General features: G+C 47.6%; 1 protein-coding gene across 1 annotated transcript in view; it reads right to left on the bottom strand.

Moving 5' to 3' along the window:
• The window catches only part of PPFIA3 (PTPRF interacting protein alpha 3), a 65,104-nt gene extending 45,754 nt beyond the window's left edge, over positions 1 to 19,350 (bottom strand). Inside the window, 6 exon segments of the mRNA XM_030197952.1 lie at positions 11,659 to 11,883; positions 12,307 to 12,393; positions 12,672 to 12,746; positions 12,931 to 13,095; positions 13,759 to 13,860; positions 19,010 to 19,350. Coding sequence (XP_030053812.1) covers positions 11,659 to 11,883; positions 12,307 to 12,393; positions 12,672 to 12,746; positions 12,931 to 13,095; positions 13,759 to 13,860; positions 19,010 to 19,243 — 888 coding nt within the window. The 5' untranslated portion in view covers positions 19,244 to 19,350.
• Positions 19,351 to 20,608: the final 1,258 nt, after the last annotated feature.

The raw sequence follows: 20,608 nt of genomic DNA, 5'->3' as shown, positions 1-20,608 counted from the left end.
TCTCCGATGTCAGACTGGGACAACAACAAATTGGCGACAAACTGGAGGACCTGGAAAATAGAAGCAGACGCTGTAACCTGCGATTCCGGGGTATACCGGACACATCCGGTCTACCAGGATGCAGAGAACGGTGGTGCAAAAAATAGCAGGTGCGCTACTCTCCAAGGAGGGAACTACAATGAACCCAGAGGAAATAAGATAGAACGAGCGCATCGGGCATTGGGCCCGACAAGACAGAACTTGCCTAAAGATATTATAGCCTGTTTCCAGGAATATAAGATGAAGGAAAAAATCTTGCAGGCCGCTCGTCAAGTAGCTGATTTTAAATGGGACACACATCACATAGAGGTGTATCAGGACCTGGCTGCGGCAAATTTAAAGAGAAGAGCGGAGCTAAAGCCAGTGACAATCAAGCTACGAGAGATGGGCCTGCGTTATAGATGGCGACACCCATTTGCGTTGGTGTTCTATAAGGATGGAAAGATGCACCAAATCCGCACGATAGCAGAAGCGCGGGAGGCACTCCCAGAGGGAGAACCCTTGGAGACCCCAACAGCGACGGATAGGAGCGGGCCGATGGGAGCATTGATCAACCGCCCCAAATGGCAGAGAGTGGGGCGCAAGAGGCTACAGCGCCAGCAATCAGCGGGACGGCTGACCTGAAGCTCCTGGAGGAGACCTATCCAAATTGGAAGATCAGGTGAAATGAGCAGCAGATCAATGGACCGAGACAGAGAAGAAATAGAACTGAAGACAGTTGATGTTATTTGTTGAGTTTGAGAGGGAGGGGGGATATATATCTGTATATAAGTTATATAAATATATGCATAGAGTCCAAGGTATGGGCTGAAATATAAAACTACCCCGGGGGGATGTTTTTGTACTAAGCAACAGCGACGCTTCTAATTAAGGTGACAGAAGGGTGAAAGGAGGTCACTTCCTGCCTGAGTAGCACCTACTGATTAAAAGTTCTGGTGCTTATGCTGAATGGGGAAGGGGAGGGAGTGGGGAAGGAGGAGGGAAGGGGGCGTAGAATTGGTTTATGGGGGGAGAAGCGACGAAGAGATGGACAGTGGGATGGCAGGATAGATATGCAGTATAACAGTAATACAGATGGCTCTTAATTGTGTGACTCTGAACGTCAGAGGCCTTAATACCCCTCAAAAGCGCTCTCAGATGTTCAGAGAGATGATACGCATGAAAGTAGATGTAATGTTCATCCAGGAGACGCACTTGAAACGAGGACATGAGCGACTAGTGAGGCATAAGAAATACTCACTAATACAGTATGCCTCCAATAGAGAAGGGATAAAAAAAAACAAAGGGGTTTTAATAGCGTTTTCCAGTGCGTGCCCATGAATCATACAGGAAATGATAAGAGATCCTGAGGGGAGATACCTCATGGTAGTGGCATCACTGTATAATGTACAATATACTTTGGTATGTGTATATGCTCCTAATGATGGCCAAAAGGAGTTTATAGAAGAGCTGGAAAAGATAATTCAGAAGGAAGCTAGAGGGCATCTCCTATTAGGCGGTGATTTTAATATCGCACTAGACCCACATGTGGATAATTCGGGAGGCATAGCGGGATATGCTCAAAAGGATAGGCAGCCTATGAGAAGCTGGATGGCACGGGAATGTCTGGTGGATGTCTGGAGAGAGATACACAGGAATGAGAGAGACTACACATACTATTCGCCTAAATATAAAACATATTCGAGAATAGACTATTGGCTGGGTGATGGAGCCATAAGGGGCAAAATATTGCAGACTGAGATTGAGTCCTGTTCCTGGACTGATCACTGCATGGTGAGGTTGGTGGTGGCAATCAGGACAAAACAGAGGGGGTGCAGAAACTGGCGCATGAACGAAGCTATATTATTAGATCCCCAAACTGCACAACAAGTTGAAAAAGGCATAGAAGAATACATCAAGATTAATGATACAGGGGAAGTTCAACCTGTGAGTGTTTGGGAAGGGCTGAAAGTAGTGATAAGAGGACAATTAATTGCTTTACAGACACACCTGAATAAAGAAAAAAAAAGATAAAGAAATTAAGATAAGAGAACAGATGGAAAGACTAGAAAAGGAACATAAGGCTGATCCCACCAATAGTAAAAGGGAGAAGGAAATACAGCAGATAAGAGAACAGCTTAATGCATTACATCTAGAGGAAATAGCCATTCAGCTACAGTCAGTGAAGCAAGAACACTTTGAATTTGGTAATAAAGCTAGCAGACTCTTGGCTCATAAATTAAAAAAAAGAGAACAGCGCAACTATATAGCTGCTATAAAAAATATGGAGGGGAATATACTTACTAAAAGTGAGGATATACAAGAAGCATTCCGGAACTTCTATAGCCAATTATATAAAGGGGAGCAGATAGCCACCAAGGAGGAATTGGCGAACTATGTGGAGGGGATAGAACTGCAGAGGGTAACGGAGGGCGAGAGAGACAGAATATCAGCAGCAATCACATTAGAGGAGATAGAGGAAGCAATAAGCGACCTGCCTAATCATAAGGCCCCGGGGCCTGATGGCTTTCCAGTACGATTTTATAAGATGTACAGGAAATGGTTGGCCCCCCTATTGCTGAAGGTGCTCACCTCTTTGATGAAGCGCAGGAGATACCCTATTCCTGGAGACTGGTGGAAATAGTACTAATTTTGAAACCAGGAAAAGACCCGCAACAATGTGGCTCATACAGACCAACATCTCTTCTAAATACCGACTACAAGATTTTCACTAAAATACTGACGCGTAGACTGAGAGGAGTGATGCCACGCTTGATTCATAATGACCAAGCAGGGTTCATAGAGGGGCGTCAAGGGGGAGACAATATTAGATGCCTGATGCATGTAATTCAGCAAATAGAGGATGAGAGGGACCCGGTACTCTTGCTCTCAGTAGATGCAGAGAAAGCTTTTGACCGGGTGGACTGGGCCTTTCTATTAACATTGGTGAAAAGGGTTGAAATGGGAGATAGATTTTACAAGTGGCTCCAACTCATATATGCGGAGCCCATGGCAACCCTAAAAATTAATGGTGGGCAGACTAGTCCGGTGTGGTTATATAGAGGTACGAGACAGGAATGTGCTCTGTCCCCTCTCTTGTTTGCCTTGTCTATAGAGCCACTAGCACGGAAAATTAGAGAACACACAGGAATTAAGGGGGTGGTCAGAGGCAAACGAGAACACAAGATTATGCTCTTTGAGGACGATATTCTGCTGACTCTCTCGCACCCGAGTAGGACCCTTCACGGGGTGATGGAGGTGATAACACAATATGGGCGGATGTCAGAGTTCAAAATCAATCTAGCAAAATCGGAAATCCTCAATTTAACAGTATCCCAAAAAGAGGTACAGGAGATAAAGGAAAGGTACCCATTTGTGTGGGCCCTAAAATCTATCAAATATCTAGGGGTACAGATCACCCCCAAGGTGGAAAAGCTATATCAGGCTAATTACCCTAGTAAAGTAAAAGAGCTATTTGCTGAGCTAGATAGATGGGAGAGACTAACTACGGCATGGACAGGTAGGATCAATGCGATAAAAATGATAATATTGCCCAAACTGCTGTACCTGTTCACGGCTCTCCCGGTGCCGATCCCGCACATTTTTTTTCGGCGTCTGCACCGGAGAGTATTTGCATACATTTGGATAAAGAAACCACCGAGGGTCCGCAGGGGGGTTATGCACCAGCCCCCAGCAGTGGGAGGTATGGGGGTCCCAGACTTCCTTCTATATTACCAAGCGGCTCAACTAAAAATATTGGCCGACTGGACGCCGACTAGCACTAAGAAATGGCTTCATGGAGGAAGTGACGTCACGAAACGGCATGGCTGCATGCTAGCTGAGCTCCGTATAACCCGCGGAGATCTACAAGCTAAAAAGCCTGTTTCAAGCGGCGAAATTATTGCAAAACGCGAGCAGAGGAGAGCGCAACACAGCGGGATTAAACTCCCGATGCAGACGGAGACGGAGAGAGTGAATTTCTCCCGCTTCGCATTTACATCGTTGGCGCGCGGAGAAAATAAAATGGCGGCCGCAACATTGAACCGCCCGGAACGGGCGATCGCGGCAGCGGAACTTGTAGAATCAGCACCCTCAGGGGAAACACACACCAATAAAGACCAGGAGGAGCCCGAGGAAGAAGTGGGTCCGGAGTGGCAGAAATGGCTGCAGGAGATTCGGGCAGACCTGAAGGCAATGCGAAGTGAGCTGGTGACTATGGGGGCAGATCTCAAAGGTGAAATAAGAGAGCTAGGTTCTCGCCTGGAGGAGGCAGAAAATCGGCTTGATGCCCAGTCAGACGCACTCGAGACCTTAGATCAGCGAACCACGGAAAGCCAGCTAGCCCATCAGCAGGTCCTCGACAAGTTAGAGGATCTGGAGAACCGTAGTCGCAGATGCAATTTGCGGTTTCGTGGCCTGCCGGAGTCCCCTGCCTACATTGACTGTGAGGATACTATACAAAGGCTGACAAGTGATCTGCTAACAGCTGGAGGAACAGCAATAGAACCAACCGCGATCCTCATTGAGAGAGCTCACCGGGCACTCAGCTCTCCACGAGCCAATCTGCCTAAGGACATAATAGTGTGCTTTAGAGACTTAAGATGAAGGAGCAGGTGGCAAAAAGCGGCACGACAGACCCCAAATTTTAAGTGGGATACATACACAGTGGAAGTGTATCAAGATCTGGCAGCCACTACATTGAAGCGCAGAGCGGAACTCAAACCAGTCACTAGAAGACTTCAAGAACTGGGGATCCGGTACAAGTGGAGGCATCCATTTGCGCTAGTATTTTATAAAGAGGGTAAAATGCAGCACATAAGAACACTTGCAGAGGCGAAAGAAGTGCTACCAGAGGAAGTCGAGATGGAGACATCAACTCCGACGACAGCAGCAAAGAGAGGCCCAACCCGGGTGATACCGCCTAAATGGCAACGAGTAGGCAATGGTCAGTGACGCCTAAAACGCCAACAGTCGGCAACAAAAGTGACCTGAATGAGAAGCACTTCACTGGGAAGCCTCGGTTAAGGAGCAACTGTTGAATCAGCAAAAAGACAGAAGTTGATTGAACGTGCGCTCAGTGGCAATGCTGCAAAAAAAAAAGTTGGACCTTAGGAAGTGATTGGGTGATGTATTTTGTTTTGTTAATACTATGCAAACACCTGTTATGTTGTTCTGTTGTCACTTAATTTTATAGAAAGGTTAAAATTGCAAAGAGACAAGGCTTAACTCAAAGATGCAGGAGCCTCCGCGGAAATATGGACTGAACAGCTTACACTTCCTTCTAGAATGCCCTTAGTGATATACAGGGGCAGCTTTCTAATGAGGGGAGGGGGGAGGGGGGAGGGAGGGAAACCCTGGGATAGGGACAAGAAAGAGGCCTATCAGGATGTTAAGGGGAGGGCTCATCAGAGGAAACCAATAGGAAATAGGCAAAGAAGCATAATGACTCAGAGATTAGCAGGCAATAGAGCAACTTATTATGACATCTCATGGCAGATATTAACCTACTACTGATTAATGCCAGAGGGTTGAATATCCCGAGAAAGCGACAACTCCTGTTTAGAGAAATGCTCCGTTTGCGAGCAGATGTGGTCCTAGTGCAGGAGACCCACTTACTATCCAGACATGAATATTTGTGCTACCATAAGAAATATCCCCATATATATTTTGCGTCCAATAGCGACAACACAAAGAGTAAAGGGGTAATGATGGCATTTGTGGGTGATAAACCCTGGAACATACTTAAAGTGACCAGAGACAAGGGGGGAAGATACCTCCTGGTAGTGTTGTCGCTATTAGGACAGATCTTTACTATAGTAAACGTGTATGGGCCGAATGCACAGCAAGAAGGTTTTTTCTCAGAGTTAGACCAACTGCTCCAGAAACATGTAGAGGGCTCCCTATTGGTGGGGGGGGGGATTTTAACCTTACCATGCAGGCTCATCTAGACAACTCCTCGAGTAGCATACAATATGGCCGAAGAGATAGAGCAAAATTGCACGAATTTGTGAATCATTGGCACCTAATAGACCTGTGGCGGCAAGTACACCCAAGAAAGCGTAGCTATACCTACTACTCTGCAGTACACAAGTCATCCTCCAGGATTGACTACTGGCTAGGAGAAGCAGCGATAGCAGGTTTGGCAGGGACACAGCAGATTTTACCTAGAACCTGGTCAGACCACTCTCCGGTTCTGATGCAGCTGACACTACCCAATACGCGAGGGAGACAGAAAAGCTGGCGTCTGGATGATGCTCTTTTGCAGGATCCGGCTAATCTAGTTAGCATTGAAACCAATATTAAAGAATATATCCAATTCAATGATAATGGGACAGTTTCACCGATAATAGTTTGGGAGGGATTTAAAGCAGTCATGCGGGGTCACCTCATAGCGCTGAAGGCACACACTAGGAAACAGCGGATGTTAAAAGAGGCGACTCTCCGGAAACAACTAGAACAGGAAGAAGCCAGGCTTCATAGTGGTGGATCGGAACATAAGCAGGCGAGCTTAGATAGAGCTCGCCGGCTGCGGGATCAAATCTGTGATTTGGAGCTAGCGGATATCTCCGAGAGTCTTCAGAAGGCTCAACAGACTCACTACGAATTTGGCAATAAGGCTAGCCGTCTTCTGGCCTATAGGCTAAAACAGCAAGCGAACCGCAACATAATTGCGAGCCTAAGGGATGAGGGAGGGGACACCCACACAGACTCTGATTATATAGAGTTAGCATTCAAAGACTTTATGAGAAGTTATACACCAGAGGCGAGGAGACAGATCATATAGAGATAACAGATTACTTAGAGGGGTTAGAGCTTCCAAGACTGACATCTAGTGCCACTCAGATGCTAGCATACCCCATTGAAATGGAAGAGGTTATTCACGCTATTAAGGAGCTCCCGGCAGGTAAGGCTCCGGGACCCGATGGCTTCACTGGCAAATTCTATAAAACATTTGGGAAGCTTCTGGCCCCATTGCTATTGCAAGTGTTTAATTCCCTAGAGGACAGTCCGGGGCTCCCCCCAACCTGGAATTTGGCTAATATTACAGTCATCCACAAGCCAGGGAGGGACCCACAGCTCTGTGGATCTTATAGGCCTATCTCACTGTTAGGGATAGACTATAAGATCTTCACAAAGATTTTGGCAACACGACTGCAAAAACATCTACCCTTTCTAGTTCATGAGGATCAGGCAAGCTTCGTGCATGGGAGACAGACATTCGATAATATACGTAGAGCACTACATTTGGTATACCATGCACAGGACACGCGGTCTCCATTATGCATTCTGTCACTAGATGCCGAAAAGGCGTTTGACAGAGTGAGCTGGTCCTTCTTGTTTGGAGTGCTAGATAAAATGGGATTCACTGGACGTTTCCTCCACTGGCTTCGTCTAATCTATAAAACCCCTCAGGCCTCCATTAGAATAAATGGCAGACTGACAGAGCCCTTCAATTTATATAGAGGAACAAGGCAGGGATGTGCAATGTCCCCCCCTGCTTTTTGCCATTGTAATGGAGCCGTTGGCGGTTAGGCTTAGGGCACATCCAGAAGTAAAGGGGCCACGATTGGGTAGAATCGAAACGCGGACGCTTCTCTTTGCAGATGACGTCTTGCTGATGCTAAAAGATCCTGAGACCTCCTTTCCGAAAATACTAGAGATGCTAAATGCATACGGGAAAGTCTCGGGGTTTAAGATTAATCTAGACAAATCTGAAGTGCTTGACATAAATATTCCCATTGAACAAAAATCCCGTCTACAGCAGGCAAACTCCGTTCCGATGGGCATCGCGATACATTCGATACCTGGGGGTTAATATTCCCAGAGACATCAAGGAGTTATACCAGGTTAATTTCCCCGAGATAGCGAAGCGTTTGCTGCAAGACTTGCAAAGATGGGGGGGTCTACAGTTGTCCTGGGTTGGGAGGATAAGTGCAGTAAAAATGGTAGTACTCCCAAGGATACTGTATCTTTTTATGGCATTACCAATTTCCATCCCAGATAGCTTCTTACGAGGCCTCCAGAGGGACATCTTCTCCTTTATCTGGAAAAAAAGACCACCGCGAGTTAGAAGAGAAGTTATGTACCAACCAAGGCAGCAGGGAGGGATGGGGGTCCCCTCTATTACCCTATATTACCAGGCGGCACATCTTAGAACAATAGCGGCTTGGTTCACAGACACAGAAAAATTGAGTGTCAGGATGGAGCAGGGCTGGGTGGGCCCCTTCCCGCTTAGGGCTATTCCATGGCTAGCTAAACAGGAGTTAGATGAACTCATCAAGGGATGTCCGCCGCTGATGCAGTGGCCCTTGCACACCTGGAGTGGGGTGCGAGAACAGTTCTTTCCAGGACGTAAGTTTTTTCGGCACATGTACCTTAGATTTGCTCCACACTTTACACCAGGAAGGCATACCACGGCCTACTGTGGCTGGGAAGATATGGGTCTGTGTACGTTGGGCCAAATGTGGGAAGAGAATACGACAATAGCGTTTGAAGAGCTCTGCAAGGAACATGGTTTATCCTCCTTACAGGCTTTCCAATATTACCAAGTACAGGACTTTATAAAGCGAAGGGCAAGAGATGAGCTTAACTTATCAGAAACTAAGATAGAAATGTGTATGATGAGAGGGGGAGGTAAGGGGAGCATATCAAGACTCTATGAAGCATTGCTTCTATACTCCAACCCCGTAGAACATTATTTAGCTATATGGAATGAAGCCTTGAAGGAAACATATACTTTTCAACAATGGAAATTAGCATTTAAATCTCTGCTTAAGGTCTCGATTTCTAGCTCTATGATTGAGAATGGACATAAGATATTATACTGCTGGTACTATACCCCGCATCGCATTGCAAAGATGTTTAGAGGATGCTCAGCTACATGCTGGCGACAGTGCGATGGAATAGGGGACATGTTCCACATCTGGTGGGCCTGCACACACGCTCAGACATACTGGACAATGCTTCTGAAATTTCTGACTGAGGTCACTGGGATAACCTACCCAATGAAGATGGATTACTGTTTGCTACATTTTAAACCCGAAGGAGTTCCAAATCCAATACATCAGTTTGCTGGACAACTGTTTGTGGCAGGCAAGCTGGTATTAGCAGCGGCTTGGAAACAACCATCACTGCCGGGCCTTCATAAAGTCCTGCAAAAATTAGACTACATTTGCCTTATGTCCAAACTCACAGCATTACGGAATGGACATTTAATACAACATCAAAAGACTTGGCAGCTCTATGAACAGTGGTTGTCCTCCCGAGACACTAAGAGACAGTAAATGTTAGGCACGAATGAGTAGATCGAGCGGGGGGGGGGGGGGGGGGTGGGGGGGGGGGGGGGAGGGAGGAGAGGAAGGGAGGGGGTGGGAGGGGCTCTGAGAAATTGAATGAGTGGAATTAGAAATGGGAAACAGTCCAGGCAAGGTGTCAAGCAATATGGTTGTATTAAAATTATTCTCTGTTTTGATATGTTTATACATGAAAATAATAAAATAAATGGAAAAAAAAAAAAAAGAAATGGCTTCATTGGGAAAGGGCATGGATGGGCTCCTGTTTTTTGGGAAATATATTGTGGAAGCCGAAAGCAAATGCCAGGGCGGAGGCGCGGAAACTCCCAATTGGGATGAATCACTTGCTTAATACATGGTTCCAAATTAGAGCAAAGGTTTTCCCTGAATGTCGCTATTTCTTGCAAATGGCCATAGGTGGTGCCCCGGGTTTCCCATTGGGAGAAGAAGAGAAAACGTATCAGATTTGGGCCAAGAAGGGACTATATATGCTGGGACAATTGTGGGAAGATGGGGAAATAAAGGGATTTGAGACAGTAAAAGAGGAGTATGATCTGGATGATAAAGACCAGGTCTATTATCACTGTGTGAGGAACTTCATCCAGAGAAGGGCAAGAGAGGAACTTGAGCTGACTGAGACGGGATTAGAGAGGGCACTGAAGGGAGGAGGGGGGAAGGGATGTATAACACGATTATATAAGGCATTGATACTATTCACTTCACCACAGGATTTCTATACGGATAGATGGGAAGCAGTGATACACAAAACTCTGCCGACAGGATGGTGGGCGAGCAGTTTAAGGTTCCTATTGAAAGCCTCAATCTCGCAGCCACTGGTAGAAAACGGATATAAGATCTTATACTGGTGGTACTATACACCAGATAGACTCCATAGGATATACACGAATGTGTCAGAAGATTGCTGGAGAGAATGTGGAGAAAGAGGGACATTTGTACACATATGGTGGGAATGCCCCAAGGTGCAAGTGTTCTGGGAAAAGATAGTGGAGGTGGTCAATGAGCTGGGAAAGGGGGGATACACGCGACAGATAGAATACTGCCTACTTCATGCGCGACAAAAGGAGAGCAGGGTGCAGGAACACAAATTGGCGATCCAAATCTTTGCTGCAGCTAAGATGCAGCTGGCCCGTGCATGGAAAAAAGTGGAAGTGCCCTCTATGCAAAGAGTAGGTTATAAAGTGGACTATATATATCAGATGTCTAAACTGACTGCGTTGAGAAAAGGACTGACGCAAGGGTTCCAGAAAATCTGGGAACCATATGAATGCAAAAGAGATCATCTATGGCTGCCATCAGGGGAGGGAGGAACAAGTGGGAGGGAGGATAGGGTGGAGAGGGTAGAGGGGTAAGACGAGAGGAAATGTGAGTTGGTTGATATGTACTATATAGAATGTATAGAGCTATGTAAGAAATATTTGGACCGTGTGGTCACCACTGTTCCAAAAGTTATCAAAAATTTAATAAAGAAATCTCTCTAAAAAAAAAAAAGAGAGAGAAAAACAGAGTAAGAGACCACAAATTAGAGTTAAAGACCCCACAACGTCAGAGTCTGCAGTGCAAAACCAGAGAAAGAGAAGCAGAGATGCATTTCCTCCTGTACTGAGCAAAATCCAAAGAGATTAGAGACATTTTCCAAAGAGAAGGGAGAAAAACAGAGAATAAGAGACCAGAAATTAGAAATAGAAACCAGCAGACACAAACTAAGCTGGAAACCCTGAGATACCAGAGAAAGAGAAGCAGAAATGCATTTCCTCCTGTTCTGAGCAAAATCCAGAGAGAAGAGACACATTTCCCAAAGAGAACAGAGAAAAAACACAGAATAAGAGACCACAAATTAGAGGAAAAACCCTGAGATAGAGTCTGTCTGCAGTGCAAGAGCAGCGAAAGGGAAGCAGAAATGCATCTCCTTCTGTTCTGAGCAAACTGCAAAGACAAAAGAGACAAGTTTCCCAAAGAGAGAGGGGAAAAGAGAGAATATGAGACCAGAAATTAGAAAAATAAACGTGCAGACACAAATTGAACTGGAAACTCTGAGATGTCAGAGTCTCTCTGCAGCGTAAGAGCAGCAAAAGAGAAGCAGAAAGATTCCTCCTGTACTGAACAAAATCCAATGAGAGAAGAGACACATTTTCCAAAGAGGATAGAGAAAAATAGAATAAGGGGATAAATATGCAGACACAAATTGAAAGAGAAAAATACCAAGCCTGTCCCCTCAGTACAGGAAAGTTTGGGGATATAAGCTCATCATGCCCAGAGGCTTCCCCCACACCCCCCCCCACACCCCCCCCCCCCCACACCCCCCTTCCCCCCCCACACCCCATCTTACCTCCTTCAGGTCTCTCTGGAGTTTAGCATTCACCTCCTCCGATTTGATAAGGTCTTTTTGTGCCGTATTCAGTTCCTCTTCCAGTTCAGCCATCTGGCGGCACATCATGGTGAGCCGTTCTTTCAGCTGGGACAGCTCCATCCTCTGCTTCTCCAGGACATCCTCCATCTCGGACTCCCGGCCCCCCCTTGGCTCCAAGTGTGAGGAAGCCCCATTCAACAAGGCCTGAACAAGAGAGGGCAAAAGCAGAGGAGAGGGAAAATAGATGGTAGATCCTGGCTTTGTTCACACTCCTTCCTATTTCCAATGGGAAAAGACGCAACAGCCTCACCAAGCTGCAAAGTCATCCCCTCGCCCCCATACAGACAAGGTCTCCCGTCACCAATAAGGACCAGACCCTCCTGTAACTGTCAGGACTCTTTTTAGGGTCCAGCCCTCTTCCTTCTCTTCCAGCTACCAAATCAAATGCGGATCATTCCCAACCTTCTGATCAGCTGGTTTCTTGAGGGAGCCAGAGCCTACTGGTATCAACTGAGCTCCATAATCTCCCCACTACCACCAGCCCCGATTGAATCCCTGCCAATAGAAGACCTCTTCTCCTCTCTTATACAATTCCCTGCCAATAGGAGACTCCTCCTCTCCTCTTACACTGCTTTGGCTGTTTCCATCTTTATCTTTACAGGTGTCATCGATTCCTGAACGTCTTCGGGCCAGCTGCTCCCGCAGAGTGAGAGACTAAAGGGCAGAAAGAGATTGACAGGTCACAGGCCTGACCCGAGCCCCCCCCAGCACTCCCTCCCTGCCTCCCTCCCGCCAACCTTTTCCCAGTGGCTCCATCACTCTCAGGAACCTCCAAGGACCTCCAAGGACACTGCTCACGCCAGTGGTGCATGGCTGGGGCCCACCACACCTCCAAACTCCCTGGAAAGGCTGTGAGGTGACCTGAGGGACAGCAGAGATGCCGGTGGCATGAAGCAGGGTCACTTTTCTGGGCAGGGTGCAGGTCACGGTACCTCCTGGCTGGAGATTTCCAGTTCTTCCTCCAGGACAGCCACTCTCTCCAGTGCCACTCTCAGACGCTCGCGGACCTGCGGACAGAGAACAAAAAGTTGGTGGAGGGGACTGTATATGAACTGCTCGTTTTCCAAACCTCCCATGCCCTCAGAAGAGATACTCCAGGCTCCTCAGAGCTCAGGTGCTATATCTAAGGTCTACCCGTCCTCACCCACCCCTCAAATCTCAGCCAGCAAGGGAGAGAGCAGCCACACTCACCTTCTCATCGAGAGCCTTGTGGTGTTCAAATAAGGATTTCAGAGCTTTCAACACTTCCACCTCGCTGGAGACCCCAGCAGGGGATTGGGCCTGCCGTTTCACCACTGTCATCCTGAGGGAACGCTCGTGCCGAGACACCAGGCATTCCAGGTGCTCCAGGAGCAGCTGGAAAGGGAGGGAGAGAGGGAGGCATAAGGAGGGAGACAACGACAGGACAAGTTAGGAAAGAGGTTAATCTATTTCACTGGGCTTCCACCATGATAAGTGAGGACATCACTATCCTCTCCCCAATTCATACATACATAAGTATTGCCACACTGGGACAGACCAAAGGTCCATCAAGCCCAGCATCCTGTTTCCAACAGTGGCCAATCCAGGTCACAAATACCTGGCAAGATCCCGGAAAAGTTCAATACACTTTATGCTGCTTATCCCAGAAATAAGTAGTGGATTTTCCCCAAGTCAATTTAATAATGGTCTGTGGACTTTTTCTTTAGAAAGCCATCCAGACCTTTTTTAAACCCCGCTAAGCTAACTGCCTTTACCACATTCTCTGGCAATGAATTCCAGAATTCATATGCCAGCACCCATCGCTCAGACACAGCATTACCCCAACTCCCCTCCCCGTTAACACACCAGCATCTTCCCCCACATCTCTTTCACTCAAACACTTGTATCTTTACCCCCTTCACTCAGACACCCATGTCTCTCCTTCTCTCTTCATCCCCAGGGGAGCATAAACTCTCTCCTCAGTCCTTTTCTCATTCATCGGGATCCCACGAAGCATCTCCCCGGCTTCCTCCCCAATTTCAACAGGGCCAGACTAACCCTGGTGTTATTCCTTTCTGCTTTTAACTCCGAAATCTCCTCCTCCCGTTCCAGGAGATGCTCCCGGCACATATTCAGTTCCTTGGTCAGGGCTGCAAATTCCTGAAGAGAAAGAGAGTCTGAGAGACAACTAAGGAAAGATAAAGGAGCTACTACAGACAGGGAGACACACACAATGAGAGATAAGATAGAGGCATTTAAATACCTCTGTGGTACAAATGAACAGGTGGAGGGAGATGAGAGACATGATAGAGACATTTAAATACCTCTGAGGTATAAATGTACGGGAGGTGGGAGAGGGGAGGTATGATAGAGACATTTGAATACCTATGTGGCATAAATGCACAGATGGATAGACTCAGGGTGATCTATGGTGTGGAAGAGGGGCTGAGTGCTTAGGACTAGGGAAAGCAGGGCTGTAACTTTTTCAAGGTTGGCTCATGAATTCACAGATGGTGTAGCTTTCCTTTCCCTCTCTGCATGCAGGTGACTTATTTAATTGGTTTGGGGTATCCACTATGCTGTGTGCTGAAAGGTTACTGTAAAATGAAATAAAAATATATCTCATTTAGCATTGCCTCAGGTACAAATTGAACCCTTTGGGCTCCCAGGGGCAGGGGGGTTCCTGCTGTACTTCACCTTAAATCCTCTGTCACATTACCAGTCCCATGTTTAGGAAACACTTTTCCAATATCTTTTCGGCTAGAGACAAATTTGTTGATATTTAAAGAGGAGTCATTATTTTGTCAGTTGATAGCTGGATTGATAGTTTTTAGTTTCATTTCATTAATGTTGTGTAATAACTTGTCTCTAATGTTTAACCGGTTCCCTGCATGGAATGTTATGATAAGTAGGCTATGAATAATTTTAAATAAAATAATAAATAAAACACAAAGCTTTGAGCTAAATCCAAACAAAATATTTTTCTTTCTGGAACAGGTGGTGGATAATGGAACAGCCGCCCTGTGGAGGTGGTGGAGTCGAGGACTGTAGCATGGGACAAGCACAGAAGATCTCTGAGGGAGAGGAAGGGATTGTAGAGGTTAGTAGTTAGGTGGATGGACAGACTGGATAGGCTGTATGGTCTTTATCTGTGTCATTTTCTATGTTTCTATGTACAGGGATCTCTGAGAGAGAGTAAGGGATTGCAGAGATTAGTAGTTGAGTGGCCGAACACCAGTGGCGTAGCAAGGGCGGGGCGGTGGGGGCGGTCGGCCCCGGGTGTCAGAGGGTGGGGGGGTGCTCCGCTCCCGCTGCTCCCACCCTGTACTACCTTAAAAAAAAAATTTTCGCAGCGCCGGAGTGGCAGGCAGCGCCTCGCGTCTGCCCTGCTGGTAAAAATCTCCTCGACGTCATGTCCGGCCTTCCTATTACCGCGAGGGCAGGCGGGACTCAATGTGGGAAGGCTGGACACGACGTTGAGGAGATTTTTACCAGCAGGGCAGGAGGCGCTGCCTGCCACTCCGGCGCTGCAAAAAAATTTTTTAAGGTAGGACAGGGTGGGAGCAGGAGAACAGAGCGGGTAGGTGTGTCAGGTCAGGTGGGAGGGGGGACTCAGATGGGGGAGCTGAGAGGGGTGCTCAGAGGGATGAAGGGGATTGGGGAGGGTTGGGGAGCCCAGATGCGGGTGCTCAGAGGGGAGAAGGGGGATTGGGGAGGGTGGGGGAGCCCAGATGTGGGTGCTCAGAGGGGAAAGGGGATTGGGGGGGGTGGGGGAGCCCAAATGCGGGTGCTCAGAGGGGAGAAGGGGATTGGGGAGGGTGGGGGAGCCCAGATGCAGGTGCTCAAAGGGGAGAAGGGGATTGGGGAGGGTGGAGGAGCCCAGATGCGGGTGCTCAGAGGGGAGAAGGGGATTGGGGAGGGTGGGGGAGCCGAGATGCGGGTACTCAGAGGGAAGAAGGGGATTGGGGAGGGTGGGGGAGCCCAGATGCGGGTGCTCAGAGGGAAGAAAGGGATTGGGGAGGGTGGGGGAGCTCAGAGAGGTGCTCAGAGGGGAGAAGGGGACTGGGGAAGGGAGTGCTCAGATGGGAGAAGGGGTCTGAAGCTGGAACTGGGGTCTGACAAGGGGGCAGGAGGGAAAATAGGGCCATGCCTGGGGCAGGTGGGAGAATGGGTCTGGGGCTGAAAAGGGGGGATGCAAGGCATGTGGTGGATGAAGGGGGCTGGAACTGGGGGCTGAAAAGGAGGGTAGTTGGGATAAGGGGGCTAGTACTGGAACTGGGGGCTGAAAAGGGGCAGGGGCTGAAACTGTGGGGACTAGGGGCTTTAAAGGGGACAGGGAGAACTGGCTGGGGCTGAAGCTCGGGACTGATGGGAGAAAAGGGCTGTGGACTGGTGGGATAGTGGGGCTGAAAAGGGAGGCAGGTGGGAGATATGGGCTGGGGCTGGAACTAGGGGCAGGTAGAATAAGGGGACTGGAACTGGGTGCTAAAAAGAGGGGGCAGAGAGAGAGGGGACAGACCCTGGATGGAAGGGGGGAGCGTGAGGGAGGGCTGACCCTAGATGGATGGGAGAGGGAGGGCAGACGGATTGAAGGGGCAGAGAGAAAGGGCAGATGGTGGGTGGAAGGGGAGAGAGAAAGAGGGCAGACTGGGGCAAATGGTGGATGGAAGGGGCAGAGATAGAGGGCAGATATGGATGGAAGGGAGAGAGAGGGCAGCCAGTGGATGGAAAGGGCAGAGAGAGAGGGCAGACAGTGGGTGGAAGGGACATTAGAGAGGGCAGACACTGGATGGCAGAGAGAGAGCAAAGACAGATGCTGGATGGAAGGAAGATGGTGAAAAGAAGATGAGGAAAGCAGAAACCAGAGACAACAAACTGTAAATATATATTTTTATTATTTTGCTTTAGGATATAGTATTGTAGCTGTGTTAATAAATGTTTATAAATAGAACATGTAAATAAGGTAATCTTTTTATTGGACTAATTTTAATACATTTTGACTTAACTTTCAGAGAACAAAACCCCCTTCCTCAGATCAAGATAGGATACTGTAACAGCACTATACTGTACTGACCTGAGGAAGGAGATTTTGGCCTCTGGAAGCTAAATGTATTAGTCCAATAAAATGGTATTATTTTATTTTCTGTATTTGTTTTATTTCTATTTGTTAATTTGTAAAGTGGTGATTGGTATTTGTTAGTTTTTTCAAATATACATCTGCTGTCTTTATATTTTGCACAGTACTAGGGGACATTTTCTGTTTCTGTGGTGTTGCATTGTATGCAGAGTCTGGCATCGGGGGTTCAGTTTAATTTTTGTCTAAATAGAAAGTTTATGATTATTTATTCTATAGTGGATTAGGGTGTATTTGTGTTTGTGAAAAAGACATGGCTTTCAATTGGCATTGACTGTGCAGGATCGACGATCTGTACTATTCTGTCTGATTTCGTTTTACAATATGTGAATTGATGTTCTAGTGCTCACTGTAGTGTTTAAGATGCTTTCCTTTTCCTTGTGTGACTCGTAGATATTACTGCTTATGGTATGGTAGAATTGCTCTATAGGTCCTGAGTGTTTTGTATTCTTGGTATGCCTAGTACTGGATTTGGGGGGGTGTTAAAAAATGACCGGCCCCGGGTGTCAACTACCCTAGCTACGCCACTGCCGAACACACTGGATAGGCCGTATGGTCTTTATCTGTGTCATTTTCTAGGTTTCTATACACAGAGGATCTCTGAGGGAGAGGAAGGGATTGTAGAGGTTAGTAGTTGGGCAGATGGACAGACTGGATAGGCCGTATGGTCTTTATCTATGTCATTTTCTATGTTTAGAGGATCTCTGAGGGAGAGGAAGGGATTGTAGAGGTTAGTAGTTGGGCAGATGGACAGACTGGATAAGCCGTATGGTCTTTAGCTGTGTCATTTTCTAGGTTTCTATGTACAGGTATCTCTGAGAGAGAGTAAGGGATTGCAGAGATTAGTAGTTGGGTGGCCGAACACACTGGATAGGTCGTATGGGCTTTATCTGTGTCATTTTCTATGTTTCTATGTACAGAAGATCTCTGAGGAAGAGGAAGGGATTGTAGAGATTAGTAGTTGGGTGGACAAACACACTGGATAGGTCGTATGGGCTTTATCTGTGTCATTTTCTATGTTTCTATGTACAGAAGATCTCTGAGGAAGAGGAAGGGATTGTAGAGATTAGTAGTTGGGTGGACAAACACACTGGATAGGTCGTATGGGCTTTATCTGTGTCATTTTCTATGTTTCCATGTACAGAAGATCTCTGAGGAAGAGGAAGGGATTGTAGAGATTAGTAATTGGGTGGACAAACACACTGGATAGGTCTTATGGTCTTTATTTGTATCATTTTCTATGTTTCTATGTACAGAGGATCTCTGAGGGAGAGGAAGGGATTATAGAGATAAGTAGTTGGTGTGGATGGACAGACTGGATAGGCCATATGGTCTTTAACTGTGTCATTTTCTATGTGCAGAGGATCTCTGAGAGAGAGGAAGGGATTGTAGAGGTTGGAATGCCCTCCCGCGGGAGGTGGTGGAAATGAAAACAGTAACAGAATTCAAACACGCGTGGGATAAACATAAAGGAATCCTGTTCAGAAGGAATGGATCCTAAGGAGCTTAGCCGAGATTGGGTGGCAGAGCCGGTGGCGGGAGGCGGGGATAGTGCTGGGCAGACTTATACGGTCTGTGCCCTGAAGAGGACAGGTACAAATCAAAGTAGGGTATACACAAAAAGTAGCACATATAAGTTTATCTTGTTGGGCAGACTGGATGGACCATGCAGGTCTTTTTCTGCCATCATTTACTATGTTACTATGTTAGTAGTTGGGCAGATGGACAGACTGGATAGGCCGTATGGTCTTTATCTATGTCATTTTCTAGGTTTCTATGTACAGAGGATCTTGAGGAAGAGGAAGGGATTGTAGAGATAAGTAGTTCGGCGGATGGACAGACTGGATAGGCCGTGTGGTCTTTATCTGTGTCATTTTCTATGTACAGGGGATCTCTGAGGGAGAGGAAAGGATTGTAGAGATTAGTAGTTGGTGTGGATGGACAGACTGGATAGGTCTTATGGTCTTCATCTGCCATCATGTTTCTACATTTCTATATTTCACTCAGGAGAAAGCACATGCTGGACAGACAGGGGGAGGGTGTGTAATATGTGTGTGTGGGGGGGGGGGTGACAAAGTGCAGCACACAAGGAGAAAGGAATTTAGGGGAAGACTTGTGGGATTTGTTGGGGGGGAGAGAGAGAGACATGTAGGTCTCTAGGCATTGTCTCTTTACCTGAGGAAGTGCGATGCTGAGCTGTCGCTGCAGAGATTCCTTCTCGTGGCTCAGTTCACGGAGACGTAGCTGTGCCGTGGCCAGTCCCTCTTGTGTCTCTCGCAGAGTCTCCAGCAGACGCTCTCGCTCATTCAACATGTTCACCATCAGTTGCTCAAAGTTGGCATCATCGGCGCTGTATGTGGAGCCGCGTCTGTTGTCTTCACTGATGGTCGGCATCACCTCACACATCATCCTGACGGCTCTCCGCAAGAGCGGGGCTCAACTTATGACAGGAAGCCAAGGAGGAGGAGGGACACCAGCACAGGAAGCCGGGGGCGGGCAGAGTCGCCTCAACAGGAAACCAGGGGGGGGGGGAGTGGGCAGTCTTCTCAGAACAGGAAACCAAGGAGGCAGTCACCTTAGCACAGGGAACCAAGGAAGGGGGGGGGGGGGTCACCGCAAGACTGGAAAACAAGGGGTGGGCAATGATGGGGTCACTTCAGGACAGTAAGCCAAAGGGGGTTAGTGACGGAGTCAACTCAGGAAAAAGAAGAAAGAGGGGCTCAAACCAGTTCAAGACAGGGGTCCAGGAGGGAAAGGATCAACTTAAGACAAGAATCTGTGGGGGGAGAGAAGGAATTGCAAACTGGGAAAAGACTGTGGCCACCTCACCTAGGGACAGGTAACCAGGAGGATGGGGTCAGCTCAAATAGTAAACTGGGTGGGCAGAGGTCACCTTGCCTCACGACAGGGAAGGGGGGAAGAGGGTTACTTCAGGACAGGAAGTATGGGGTGGGGGGCTCTCCTCAGCAAAGAAATTAAAGAAGGATGAGGGGGAGGGCTGAGGTCTCTTCACCTCAGCACAGGAAACTTGGGGGGGGTAGAGGTTCCCATCAAGACACAGGGTGGATCTGATAACTCCAGGACAGAAGATTCTATGAGGAGAAGGGGGGCACGTTAGGACAGAAAAAGACTCTGAGAGGGTCACTCCAAGAGACGAGACCCACTGGGGATCACTTCAGAACAGAAGACCCAGTGGGGGGGGTCACTCCAGAACAGGCAAATGAAGAAGAGAAGTCACTTCAAAACAGGAAACAGAAAAGAGCCAACATCACCTCAACTCAGAACAGGAAACTATGGGGAGGCTTGAGGGGTCCCTCAAGGGAAAGGAAACTGGGGATGCAGCTCACCGCTAGTCATGAAGCAAGTAGATCACCTCAGGAAAGGAAAACAGGGCTGGGTGATGAAAGTGGAAGAGGGGCATAGGGAGGAAGTTAAAGGGGAAATGGGATTCAATGAAGCAGGTACAGGATTTGTTAAGGGGATGAGAGAAAATGGAAACCAGGGATCACAGGGAAAGGCACAGGACTAGAAGTCAAAGGGGAAGGTGGGGAAGAGGAATGAAAGGGGTTACAGAGAAAGGTATGGAACTGAGGGGGTGGATGAGAGGGGGAGCCAGAATTAGGGGAGAGAGAGGGAAGAATTGGGGGAAGTGGCAGATTTCAGAGAAAATGAAGGGTCAGAGTGTGAAGGGAAGTGTCTGGCAGGTGAGGTAGATAACACACCGATGATCAGAGGTGCCTTGGAGGGGGGACATTTCCCGAGCCACAAGCCCTA

The sequence above is a fragment of the Microcaecilia unicolor genome, chromosome 3, assembly GCF_901765095.1.
Source record: "Microcaecilia unicolor chromosome 3, aMicUni1.1, whole genome shotgun sequence".
Classification (NCBI taxonomy): Eukaryota; Metazoa; Chordata; class Amphibia; order Gymnophiona; family Siphonopidae; genus Microcaecilia; species Microcaecilia unicolor.
Note: the sequence above shows the minus strand (reverse complement) of the source record. Positions and strands in the feature narration are given on the sequence as shown.